Genomic DNA, 13,328 nt, shown 5'->3' with positions numbered 1-13,328 from the left:
GTCACTCGTCTCGTCGTGTCATCTACTCTGCCTGTCACCACTATCGCCTCGCTGAACGAACCGACAGATAAGCGTGTGGAGGGTTTCTTGAAGTCTATTTACTCCCTTACAGGTGCTGTACATAGATCCACTATAGCAGCCTCCTAGGCTGCAAAAGGTATTGAAGCATGGGTTCAGGCAATAGAGGAAGAGCTGCCTCAGGATATATCTGACACTGCCAGACAATACCTGTCTCATATTACCACCACCGCCTACTACATTCAGGAGGCGTCCTCTGAGGCAGGTGTGTTGGCGGCCAAGGCATCGACTACATCCATTCTGGCTTGCCGTATTCTGTGGTTGAGATCGTGGATGGTGGACCTGGACTCCAAAAAGACCTTGGAGGGTACTCCCTTTTAAGGGAGACATCCTATTTGGGGAAGATCTCAATAACATTGTGACTGACTTAGCAGCTGCTAAGGCTGCCTTTCTCCCGAATACTAATCCTTCTGCACAGAATGCAAAAGGTACCACTTTTCGCTCCTTTCGGCCTCAAGGGAAAGCAAAAGGTCAGGCATTCCTGAGACAATCTCGTACTCCCAAAACCACTAAGCCCAAGACAAAACAATCCTGGGCCACCCGTCAGCCTGTTTCTAAACACGACACGCCTGCTGCATGACTGGGCGGGCCTCCCCCTGGGGGACCCCTGGGTGGGAGGCCGACCTCTGCGATTCACCCAGGTCTGGTTAATGACCACTTCAGACGCATGGGTGTGAGAAGTTGTTTCTCACCGGTACGCAGTCTCTTTCAAGAGGCGCCCCCCCCCTGCCAGTTTTGTACCACGGTTATCCCTTTGGATCCGTTGAAGGCGCAAGCTCTACAACTGGTTGTGCGTTCACTCCTGGATACAGGAGTGGCGGTGTCGGTACCTCTGTCCCAGAGAGGCAGAGGATACTACTCGACCCTGTTTCTAGTCCTGAAACCCAATGGGTCTTTCCGGCTTATTCTCAACCTCAAATCATTGAACAAGTTTGTGAGAGTGTCCAACTTCCATATGGAAACATTGCGCTCAGTTGTACTGGCCATGGAATTCGGAGACTATATGGTGTCCCCTGATATACAGGATGCTTACCTGCATATACCTTTTGCCACATCGCATCAGCAGTACCTGCGGTTTGCTATTGGCAACCTCCACTATCAATTCCAGGCTCTGCCGTTTGGACTGGCAACGACCCCTCGGATCTTCACCAAGGTTATGGCCGTGATGACGGCTCATCTTTGTCGCCAGGGAGTCAGGATCCTGCCGTATCTGGATGACTTGCTGATTCTGGAAAACTCCCACGATGTCCTCCTCAGTCATCTACAACTGACTGTAAACTTCCTACAAGCCCACGGGTGGCTAATCAACTGAAAGAAGTCCTCGCTGGTCCCTGCTCGGAGCATGGTGCACCATGGGGGCACTCCTGAACACACAGAGTCCACGGCTGTTTCTGTTTCCAGAGAAGGTCCTGAAACTTCAGGACAGGATCAGACACTTCCTCTCTCGCCCAGAGTGTTGATACACCTGGAGATGCAAGTACTAGGCCTCATGGAGTTGGCTTTCGAATTGGTGGAGTACGCTCAATTTCATTCCCGCCCTCTGCAGAGGTTAATTCTTTCCAAGTGGGACAGCCTATCTCATCGGATCAGGTCTCACATGATCTCCTTTACTCCGGAGGTTAGTTTATCGCTGACCTGGTGGCTACAGGACCAGCAGTTAAGCAGGGGCCGTCCCTTCTGGATCCTCGACTGGGTCCTACTGACTACGGATTCCAATCTGAGGGGTTGGGGCGCGGTGTTGGAGCAACACTCCTTCCAGGGTCGGTGGACCAAAGAGGAATCGCTCATTCCGATAAACATTCTGGAATTGCGGCCAGTGTTCAATGCTTTGTCTCTTGCCCTGCCTCTGTTACAGAACAGGCCTGTTCGAGTACGGTCAGACCACGCCACCACGGTGGCATACATAAACCATCAAGGAGGAGCTCGAAGCCACATGGCAATGATGGAAGTATCAAAAATCCTTCATTGGGCGGAACGCCATCTGCCAGCAATATCGCTCAGTCGTCAGGACGTGCATGCCGGAGAGTGGAGTCTTCATCAGGAAGTCTTTCAACTCCTAGTGGACAAGTGTGGTCTACCAGATGTAGACCTGATGGCGTCTCAACACAATTACAAAGTCCCGGTCTTCAGATCAAGAACAAGGGATCCTCAAGCAGCGTTCGTGGATGCACTAGCAATTCCGTGGAATTTTCGGCTGCCCTACGTGTTCCCTCCAGTGTCACTCCTGCCCAGGGTACTGCGGAAGTTCATTCAAGAAGGAGGAATTCTACTTCTAGTCGCTCCATCGTGGCCCAGAAGGTATTTGTGATCAGACCTGCAGGGTCTGTTGATAGCTCATCCTCTTCTACTTCCTCAATGCCCAGACCTCCTCATTCAGGGCCCTTGTGTCTACCCGGACCTGGCCAGACTGGCTTTGATGGCATGGCTCTTGAAGCATCACTCCCGAGGGCAAAAGGATTCTCCGAGGCGGTTATCCAAACTATGCTGAAAGCCCGCAAACCGTCATCTGCGTGGATTTATTATAGGGTCTGGCATTGTTACTTCACCTAGTGTGCTGATAAGAATTACGATGCATACAAATTCAGAACTTCCAGACTTCTGGCTCTTCTGCAACAAGGGTTGGACTCTGGCCTCCCTCAAGGTTTATTTCCACCTTGTCGTTGTGGTTTCAGAGAAAAATTGTGTCTATTCCTGACGTTCATACTTTCACTCAGGGTGTGTTATGGATTCAGCCTCCCTATGTCCCTCCTGTGGCTCCATGGAATCTATCTGTTGTCCTGAATGCCCTGCAAGAGTCTCCATTTGAACCTCTTGAGTCAGTGGACCTTAAATGGCTTATGATCAAGGTCCTGTTCCTACTTGGCTATCGCCTCTACTAGGAGGGTGTCAGACCTTGGCGCTTTGTCTTGTCATCCACCCTTCCTGATATTTCACCGTGACCAGGCAGTTCATAGAAATCGCCCTGGTTATTTACCTAAGGTGGTGTTATCTTTTCACCTTAACAAAGAGATTGTGGTTCCGGCCTTCATCTCTTCTGGTTTGTCTTCCAAAGAGCAGTCTTTGGATGTGGTACGGGCTCTCTGTAAATACGTGGAGAGTACTGCCTCTATCAGGAGGTCAGATACTCTTTTTGGTTTCACAAACGTGGCTGGCCTGTGGATAACTCCACGAATATGTCTCTAGGCGCTAATGTTATTTGTTAAATTAAATAACCAGGAAAGTACCCCCCAAAGAAAAAAAACTTTCTAACTTACATGTGGTTAGTTTCTAATAGTGCACTGTTATGATTTTAGATAACTGATCCACCTCTATTAGCAGTTACGGTTTATAGAATTGTCACACATATCTGTTTTATTAATTAGTAGGAATGTATGCAGTAGAATAGGATATTAATTGATTGAGTACTGTTTATGTTTTAATGGTATATTAAATCTGTGGGATAATCAGCACTGATAGTGCAAACTTTATCATTAAAAAAACAACATTATTTAAAGACAAGTGTCTGCACTTATCTCATTTCAGCCGGTAAACCATATACAATAGCGCAAAGTGAATTAGTGTATTTGGCCTGTGGATAAGCAAACCTTGGCCAGATGGATTAGAATGGTTATTGCACAAGCGTATGCGCAGGCTGGACTCCCAGCTCCTGCTGCTATCAAAACTCGTTCTACCTGGTCTGTTGGACCTTCTTGGGCGGCACGCCGATGCGTCCGCTGAACAAAAGTGCAAGACGGCCACGTGGTCCTCAGTGAACACGTTCATCAGGTTTTATGCCTTTGATACTTCCGCCTCCCAGGATGCTTCCCTTGGACGCCGGGTTCTCGTTGCTGCTATGGCGCGTGCCCTCCCATGAGGAACTGCTTTAGGACATCCCCGATGTTTCCCTGTGGAAACCAATGTACCCCGCTGCAGAAAAGGAGATTTATGGTAGACTTACCATTTGTTAAATCTCTTTCTGCGAGGTACATTGGTTCCACAGGGTGCCCACCCTGACACACCTAGCTTCTATGGGTTTATATGGCATTAGCTGCTAGTCCCTTCTCCTGTCGTGAGAACTTGGTTCTATGTGACTAACATCTACCTTTTACCTGCTACTGCAATGGACTGGTTAATGAAACTGAGCTCACAGTGCCTGGAGGCAGGGTTATAGAGGAGGCTCCAATGCATCCTGGGACAGCTAAAGCTATAGGGGTATATGCAATTGCGGTCGAATTCCCGAAATTGTCGAATTTCGGGAATTTTTCGCCCAAAAAAAAAAAATTGTCAATGCAATTCAGTGCTTTCCGTCCAAAAAACGGACTTTCAAAATTCGACTTTTTGAAATTCGACTTTTGTCAAATTCGACTTTTCTGCAATGATACAAGTGCTGCAATTCGACCAAAGTGTATTCAATTGAAGTTTGGAAATTCGACAACAGTGCTTTTAGACAGTAAATTCGACATTTTCAATCCGCCACACTTTGGTGGGTGAAACTAATAAAAAAAAATTAATTTTTTTTGTTTTTTTTATTGATAATAGCATATCTATGTATATTAGAAGGGATTAGGTACTTGGTTTGTCTTTTTTGGAGGCACAAGTATTATTTATATATTTTTTTAAATAATATATATATATATTATTATTTTTTTAGATGGAATGGTAAAATTCAGAAAAAAAATGGCGTGGGGTCCCCCGTCCAAAGCATAACCAGCCTCGGGCTCTTCGAGCTGGTCCTGGTTCTAAAAATGCGGGGGGAAATTGTCCCCCCCAGCCCTTGGATGGGGGGGGACAGCCTCGGGCTTCGCCCTTGGGTGGCTGGGGGTGGGACCCCTTGATTGAAGGGGTCCCCACTCCCCCAGGGTACCCCGGCCAGGGGTGACTAGTTGGATATTTAATGCCACGGCCGCAGGGCACTGTATAAAAGTGTCCCCCGGCTGTGGCATTATCTGTCCAGCTAGTGGAGCCCGATGCTGGTGTATAAAATACGGGGGACCCCTACTCTTTTTTTATCCCCCGTATTTTTTGCACCAGCACCAGGCGCAGAGCCCGGTGCTGGTTTTAAAAATACGGGGGATCCCCTGTCAATTTTTCCCCCGCATTTTTAGAACCAGGACCAGCTCGAAGAGCCCGAGGCTGGTTATGCTTTGGAGGGGGGACCCCACGCCATTTTTTTCCAGGTTTTTCCCCGTTTTTTTAAATCGCAGCAAAATCCGGCAAATCGGCCGTTTTTCGCCCGCAGGACTGTCGAATCCGTTTTTCATTGAATATGGTGAATTCCGGAAGCCACCTGCCGGAATTCACCTGTCGAATTGTGTAGAATTAAAAAATGGCGATAATTTGCCGCGATTCGCCGCTAATTGCATATACCCCTTAACCTTTTGGTACCTGGATCAAGATCCATCTCTACACCCCGATGTTTCCCTGTGGAACCAATGTACCTCGCAGAAAGAGTCTACCATAAATCTCCTTTTTCTGCTTTCTCCAGGTCTTTTGAAGATGACTATGAAGGCGATGAAATCATCTTTGCTCCGGAAATAAACAATAAGATGGATAAATTGGTTATCTCAGACCTCACGGCATGAGGGTGCCCGCACACCCTCCGCTGGACAATCAGACTGACCAGTATTTATGGACTGATCCCTGGTCACAAGGAGACTTTTCAGGGGAAATAATATATAAATATATTTTTTATGATTATTTTGTGAAAAAGAATTGCGTTGTTTTTTAAAACACTATACGGCATAATTCTGCTTTTATTTACTGCGTTGTGTGTGGGAGTGCACAAATTAGCCGGCCAACGAACAAAAAGCCGTTTATGTGCAATATGTCTTAAACTGTGCATTAGAGAACAGAAGTGTCCTGTTAGTAGTTACCCTACCTTATATCTGTACACTGCCATGGAGGTTTATATCAGGAACTGCCCCCCAAAAACATTGACCGAACCATAGTTCATCTCAAGAAATTGAGTATCCTCATAATATAAATTATTTACCTTTTTTTTCTTTTGGGGGTGGGGGGGTGGGGGGGGTGAAATCCAAATATTTATATTTATTATCCTAAAGTTTAATTAGTCCTTATTATGCGTATAATTCACAATTATTTTTACATTCTGTATATATGTACAAAACCTGAATCTATTGTGTAAAAATTAAATGATGGGGATTATTGAGGATCGCCAAGGCTGGCAGAGCATTCTGGGACTAGTAGTTAAGTGCTGAAGAGTCATTGGCTGTGTATCCCTATTAACCCTTCAGGTGATGCACGCATATTAATGTGGCTTATTATAAGATGCATACATTTAAAAGACCAGCTTTACCATGTATATAGGCATACGTTATCTGCTTTATCATTTTACTATGTTTACTCTGTGCAGTCGCAATGAGTCTGCACTGCCCCACGTGCTGATTGCCGGGAGTCCTCTCTGGATGACCTGTCTATCAGCCGATGCTCTGACATTGAGCTCTCACTCGCTTTTCTGTTTTCACACCTTATTAACTAAAATAGAGCCAGGTCTGGTAATGTGACCAACACCTACAAAATGTTAGCAGCATGTTGTATTTCTTAGTAAGCTTTATTGGTAAAAACGCAACCCATGGAACGTGTGTTCCAAGCACATTACCCCACCATGCTGCAGCGATTACCCACTTTCCCAGCACATTACCTGTGTCCCATGTGTTGCTGAGCACTATGGTAACTGCGCATGCAGAACATCAGAGGCATCTGTTAGTTTCCCATTTCCCCATGCACTTGGAAGCGTTCAGAATGCCACCATTGCAAGCCTTTAACCAATCCGAAGACTTTTCCTGGGCCTATAAAAGGTTTGTTGCCTTTTAGACAATCTGACTTATTATACCCAGAAGACAGCTGTGTAGCTCACATGGTAGCCATACAGTAGCTGCTGGCTTACGGTAGCAAATTCCATCTGCATCACCTCTATGCATATAATCACAACTTATTTCCGCTCTATGGGGGTCATTCCGAGTTGATCGCTAGCTGCTTTCGGTCGCTGTGCAGCGATGAGGCAAAAAAAACGGCACTTCTGCGCATGCAGCGCAATGCGCACGCGCGATGTACTATTACAACGAACGATGTAGTTTCACACAGGGTCTAGCGAAGCTTTTCAATCACAATGCTGGCCGCAGAGAGATTGACTTGAAGTGGGCGTTTCTGGGTGTAAACTGACTGTTTTCAGGGAGTGTTCAGAAAAACGCAGGCGTGACAGAAAAAACGCAGGCGTGGCTGGGCGAACGCAGGGCGTGTTTGTGACGTCAGAACAGGAACTGAACAGTCTGAAGTGATCGCACGCGCTGAGTAGGTTTTGAGCTAGCCGTTCTGCGATCCTTTCGTTCGCACTTCTGCTAAGCTAAGCCAGTGGGAGGCGGCATAGCGTTTGCACGGCTGATAAAAACGGCTAGCGAGCGAACAACTTGGAATGACCACCTATGTTCTCTCTGGGTTGAGTTGTGTGGAAATAAGAATTAAAAGCATATCTCTACTGCAGTCATAGGCTACTGTTCAGTGCAACCCTGCAGTAGAGAACGTATTGATTTCGACGCTTCCAATTACGGGCCACTCACCTTAGAGATTGTAGTGTCCCATAATGCTCAGCCGCTCAGTGATTTCTCTGTGTCATCTGGAGAATACTGCCTCCTTGGGTACCAGGCACTGATAGGGTATGTTATGATTTGTATATTGCCAGCTCTAACCTGAGAACCTCTCTCTATGGGGTATATTTACTAAGGTGTGAGTCTTTTAGAAGTGGAGATGTTGCCCATAGCAACCAATCAGATTCCACTTACCATTTACCTTGCTGCTTCTAGAAGATAATAGCTAGAATCTGGTTGCTATGGGCAACATCTCCACTACTAGAAAACACACACCTTAGTAAATATACCCCTATGTGTCTGCCTTATCTGCTATTTCCAGTGTTTTTATCTCTTTCCAACGTTTTGCCTCTCTTCAAGGTTTCCTAGCATGTGCCTTCACTATTTGTGGTCAAGTCTATAAATTCAGAGTTTTACTTTTGTAAGTATTGTATATATTAAAAAAAAACAGTGAGTGGAACCAAAATGAATGCGGTTGTGCTGTGTAATGATAATAAAGATTGCATCACGTGTCAGTGAGGGGCAGGGTTACTGCAATTACAGGCCTACGTAACATTAGTACAGAGACCGATTACTGAATCCATGTCACCATGTAATACCCTCTTATGTGGGTGGAGCCTATTTTATAAAATTAAAAAGGACCAATAAGGAGGTGGGAGAGGTATTTTACATGAACATAAAAAAAACAAGCGTGATCATAAATACAAACAACAATATATTGGACATGCTCCGGTCCTAAATAAACCCTACTGGGTCATGTGTTCTTATAGCTTATTTACCAATGGTTTTGGTGCAATGCAGTGATTTCCCAGGAGAGTTTCATCAGCTCAGGTTGCAGTGGTTCCCTGGTTAGCACCGCTGCGGGCTGGTCTTGTCCTCACAGGTATTGGATAATTCCAATTATTAAGTGCTGTTAATGATATTGTTAATCTGTACTTCCAAGTGAGCAGTGTCATTGGCAGTCGCTGAGCCACCACCTGAGCAGTTTCTATGTATGGCTCATATATGTTTAAAAATGCATTGAAGAAATGTTTTCTGAAATAATACCCATGCGGATATGAAATATGTCGTGTTATTTACTAACGTTGCTTAAAAGGTGCAAATCTGTGGCAACACAGTAGCCATATTTTATTGACATTACAAAATGAAAGCAAATGTCTCATTGGTTACTATGGTTTAGTGCAGTTTTGCATCAGTTAATAGCATTTTAGTAAATCAGACCGTAACGTGTCTGATGTGACCCTATGTTGCTCTGCAGCCCAGGGCATAATACACAACTGGAGCTGCCATCTGTCATGTCTAATGTGATATACTGTATAAGCACTATGCACTCCTTGGTGTATCCTCTTTACATTATGCGTAAATACAATGAGAGTGTGCTATACCAGCCAACTACACTTATCAGGAAGCATTGCAAACACTGGCTCAGACTACTGTACTATGCACAGTTTTATCATGTACAGTATGTTATCCTGATGGTCTCACAAAGCCAAAAACATTCATTATTGATTACAAAGCCAGTGTGTAATTATGTGTGTGTGTGTGTGTGTGTGTGTGTGTGTGTGTGTGTATATATATATATATATATATATATATAATATCCACTTGCTTTTTAATGTGTAAGACAATTGTGGAAATGTTGTGAATGTGACACAGATGAGAGCACGAGGCAGGTGGGGGCTTCTTGTGAATCTAAGTGCTGTACTTACATTCTGTCAATGGGACTTGCAGCATAGTGCAGTTACAGATGTGTCCTCTTAAATCTTTGTGTTTTTTCGGCGAAAATGCACAATAGACGCACGGTAATGTAATAGGACGTACAAGCAGCGTCTACTAATTAAAATGATATGCTGTATACCTTTATTCTGATTCTGACTGCTTAATAAAACAAGTGGTAACCCTAATGATATTAGGGTATATTATCGGGCGCGAAAAATACGAAAGTTGAATAAATACCAACACCTCTGGAGTAATTAATATGCAGCTCCCATGTGATAGTCTGCAGTTATCAAAAAAAGTACTAAAAGATAATAGAAAAAAGAGCGCAATACAGAAGTAATAAAAATAGATATATTGTACATTTATTACATATTCAAGATAAAACACAACTCTTACTAACCAATATATATTGGTCTGGTAAAACTCAGTTGGTAATATTGGGTTAATAGGGTGCAGTCCCGCTGGTGAGGAAAAGTTTATATAAGATACATTTCCAGCTGGCCAGCTTAGGTAAAAATCACAGTTAGCAGTTCCTTGAACATATGGGGGGTCATTCCGAGTTGATCGCTCGGTAAAAATCTTCGCATCGCAGCGATTTTCCGCTTAATGCGCATGCGCAATGTCCGCACTGCGACTGCGCCAAGTAAATTTGCTATGCACTTAGGAATTTTACTCACGGCATTTTCATCGTTCAGGCGATCGTAATGTGATTGACAGGAAATGGGTGTTACTGGGTGGAAACAGGCCGTTTTATGGGCATGTGGGAAAAAACGCTACCGTTTCCGGAAAAAACGCCGGAGTGGCCGGAGAAACGGGGGAGTGTCTGGGCGAACGCTGGGTGTGTTTGTGACGTCAAACCAGGAACGACAAGCAGTGAAATGATCGCAGATGCCGAGTAAGTCTGGAGCTACTCAGAAACTGCTACGAGGTGTGTAATCGCAATATTGCGAATACATCGTTCGCAATTTTAAGATGCTAAGATTCACTCCCAGTAGGCGGCGGCTTAGCTGAGCAAATCTGCAAAAATCCACTTGCGAGCGAACAACTCGGAATGACCCCCAGGATTCAAAGGCTCAGTGCAAACCATCCAGCTCTAGAGTGTACCTCTCACCGCTAGTAATGATCCGGAGCTTGAGGTTAGCTTGGAGACCTACGTGTGTATTTAACCGTTGGTTGTCCAGTATTTCAGCACACACTGTCATAGATGAAGGGTCACCAGTGCTCACGGATGTCCGCGGTACAGGTGCAGAAGGTGGGCGCTGCTCTCAGAGCTGTGTAAGGGAGCCGTGCAGTAAAAGGGAACTCGGCTGTGATTACCGATCTATATCCTCAATTTAGCGTCCTGCAATTACCCCAAGGAGTAAATCGCATGATTGTATGCACATCGAATGCACAGAAAAAGCACTTTCGATGCGATTTATCGCACGGGGAGCTTCAAAGGAAATCGAAGCGCGCAATCGCATCGCGCTCAATCGCACAAGTGTATGGACTCCACTATGGTGCCCATACACTTGTGAGATGTCTGGTTTAATCCTACGATTTCGACAGTATGTGTGCGATAAATCGCAGGATTGTATGTACATGTTATGTAACATGCAACGTGATGCGCGGACACGCCGGTCGAATCTGGCATCTCAAGATCTTATGTGCTGCACTTAATATTTATCGGATTGCTGTTTTTACCACATTCGATTTATCGCACTGCGACGTGTGATCTGTGAGGTATTTCGCTCACTTCCTGGATACTCCCCTCCACCCTGGTTACAAGGGGCATGCGATAAATCGCATGATTGTATGCACAGCAAATGCATTAAAAAAGCACTTTCGATGTGATTTATCGCAATGTGAGCTTCAAGGGAAATCGGGCCCGATATCGCAGCGCATGCAATCGCACAAGTGTATGGCCAGCATTATAGTCCAAAAAAAAAAACCCAGTCCAGGACCTCTTCTCCATGTACATCAGCTATCTAAATCACATTAACTAAATCAATACTGTTATGTCGAAGTTCTACTTAAGCAGATACTAAGCCCTTGTAACTCTCCAGCACATGACAATGGTGGTCATTCCGAGTTGATGAGGCAAAAAAATGGCACTTCTGTGCATGCGTATGCGCGCGCAATGCACTTTTACAACGGACATGTAGTTTCACACCGAGTCTAGTGAAGCATTTCAGTCGCACTGCTGGCCGCAGAGTGATTGACATGAAGAGGGAGTTTCTGGGTGTCAACTGACCGTTATCAGGGAGTGTTCGAAAAAACGCAGGTGTGCCAGGAAAAACGCAGGCGTGGCTGGGTGAACGCAGGGCGTGTTTGTGACGTCAAAACAGGAACTGTACAGTCTGAAGTCATCGCAAGCGCTGAGTAGGTATTGAGCTACTCTAAAACTGCCCCAAAAAAACTTGGGCGGCGGCATAGCGTTTGCACGGCTGCTAAAAACTGCTAGCGAGCGAACAACTCGGAATGACCCCCAATGTAGCTTGTGCTGCCGTCCTCTCCATTCCATTATGAGATTACCCACAGCGCACACACATTGTACAGATGAATGTTTCTTATTTGGAATTTCTATTCATATATAAAAATGCTGACATTATAATAACATGATATGTAATTCTTGTGAGCAATATAACGTTAAAGTGAAACTGAACAATTTTCAGAAGCTGCGTGATTTATTAATCTGGGCACAATTGGTCCAACTTGTGATTTTTGTTTAGCTTTACAAATGAGGAACCTTCAGCAGGGATTCCGCAGTGAAAGGACGACTCTTACTTGGTCCATCTGTGATGTTGCCTTATTCCCTTTATCTAACATTAGTGATCAGTATGCCCTCTGGCAATGTTAAGATGTACATTAGATTTAAACAGGACCTTCAGCTACTGAGCCGGTGGTATTTACTAAGATGTATAATGCTACAATGTGCTCTAGTACTGGTATGAGAGGATAATTAACTGTAAATAGCTGGTTGCCAAGTGATAAGTGCCAACATCATAATTAGTTCACCTTGTTTTCTATTTGCTATAGTTGAATGAGCACCAGGTAAACATGCTTAGGTAACATACGGTTCCCTTAAAGTGCAATCTCAGCAGAGCAGAAAGAGCTTAGGTCAGATGAGAGCCCAGCTCATGCCATCCGTTAAGTGCTTGTTCACATTTACACCGATGTCTGCACTTTTTATGTTAGTAAATACATGAAAAGCAGGGTAAAAACAAGACTCGTCAGTGTTGCACCAAGCATTGTGTTCTAAAACTGTAATGCCGTGTTCAATTTCAGGACGCAATGCGCTCATGTGCTACAAGTATTACAGACACAAAATGCACGTTATACACACGACTAAATTGTATGTTTAATGCAATTTTACCAGCACATTGCTGAACCCCCTTCAAGCAGAGCTGCTCTTTATAAAATCATAGGATCTCTTTGATGTTAAACTATACTTATGTAAGTATGGCTGCCAATATCAGAACAAGAACGGCTGTGTTCTTCCTGCAGTTACTGTTAAGTCTGTGTACATTTATTGCGTGAAGGATGCTTTTTGGTTGTATCGATTGTGTTTGCGTTACAGCCTTTGCTGTCTTTCTTTGTGGGGCAAGGGAGCGAAAGGTAAAAAATACAAATAAAACCATCCGTTCTTGCCATGTCTAATTTATTTCTCTAACGTCCTAGAGGATGCTGGGACTCCGTAAGGACCATGGGGAATAGACGGGCTCCACAGGAGACATGGGCACTTTAAGAAAGAACTTGACTCTGGGTGTGCACTGGCTTCTCCCTCTATGCCCCTCCTCCAGACCTCAGTTTGAGACTGTGCCCAGAGGCAGATGGGTGCACTGCAGGGAGCTCTCCTGAGTTTCCTGCTAAGAAAGTATATTTGTTAGGTTTTTTATTTTCAGGGAGCACTGCTGGCAACAGACTCCCTGCATCGAGGGACTGAGGGGAGAGAAGCAGCCCTACTTA

At 44.8% G+C, this 13,328-nt stretch overlaps 1 protein-coding gene across 3 annotated transcripts in view; it reads left to right on the top strand.

Annotated features, from left to right (window-relative positions):
* PPP2R3A (protein phosphatase 2 regulatory subunit B''alpha) overlaps positions 1–8,127 on the top strand; it is a 411,391-nt gene extending 403,264 nt beyond the window's left edge. For all 3 annotated transcript variants that reach the window (XM_063915513.1, XM_063915514.1, XM_063915515.1), the window contains one exon: positions 5,543–8,127. In XM_063915513.1, the coding sequence (XP_063771583.1) occupies positions 5,543–5,639 (97 nt within the window). In that variant the 3' untranslated portion in view covers positions 5,640–8,127. The remainder of the gene's footprint in view (positions 1–5,542) is intronic.
* The last annotated feature ends 5,201 nt before the right edge of the window (positions 8,128–13,328 follow it).

Source organism: Pseudophryne corroboree, chromosome 4 (genome assembly GCF_028390025.1).
Source record: "Pseudophryne corroboree isolate aPseCor3 chromosome 4, aPseCor3.hap2, whole genome shotgun sequence".
NCBI lineage: Eukaryota > Metazoa > Chordata > Amphibia > Anura > Myobatrachidae > Pseudophryne > Pseudophryne corroboree.
This window is presented reverse-complemented; position numbering and strand designations above follow the sequence as displayed.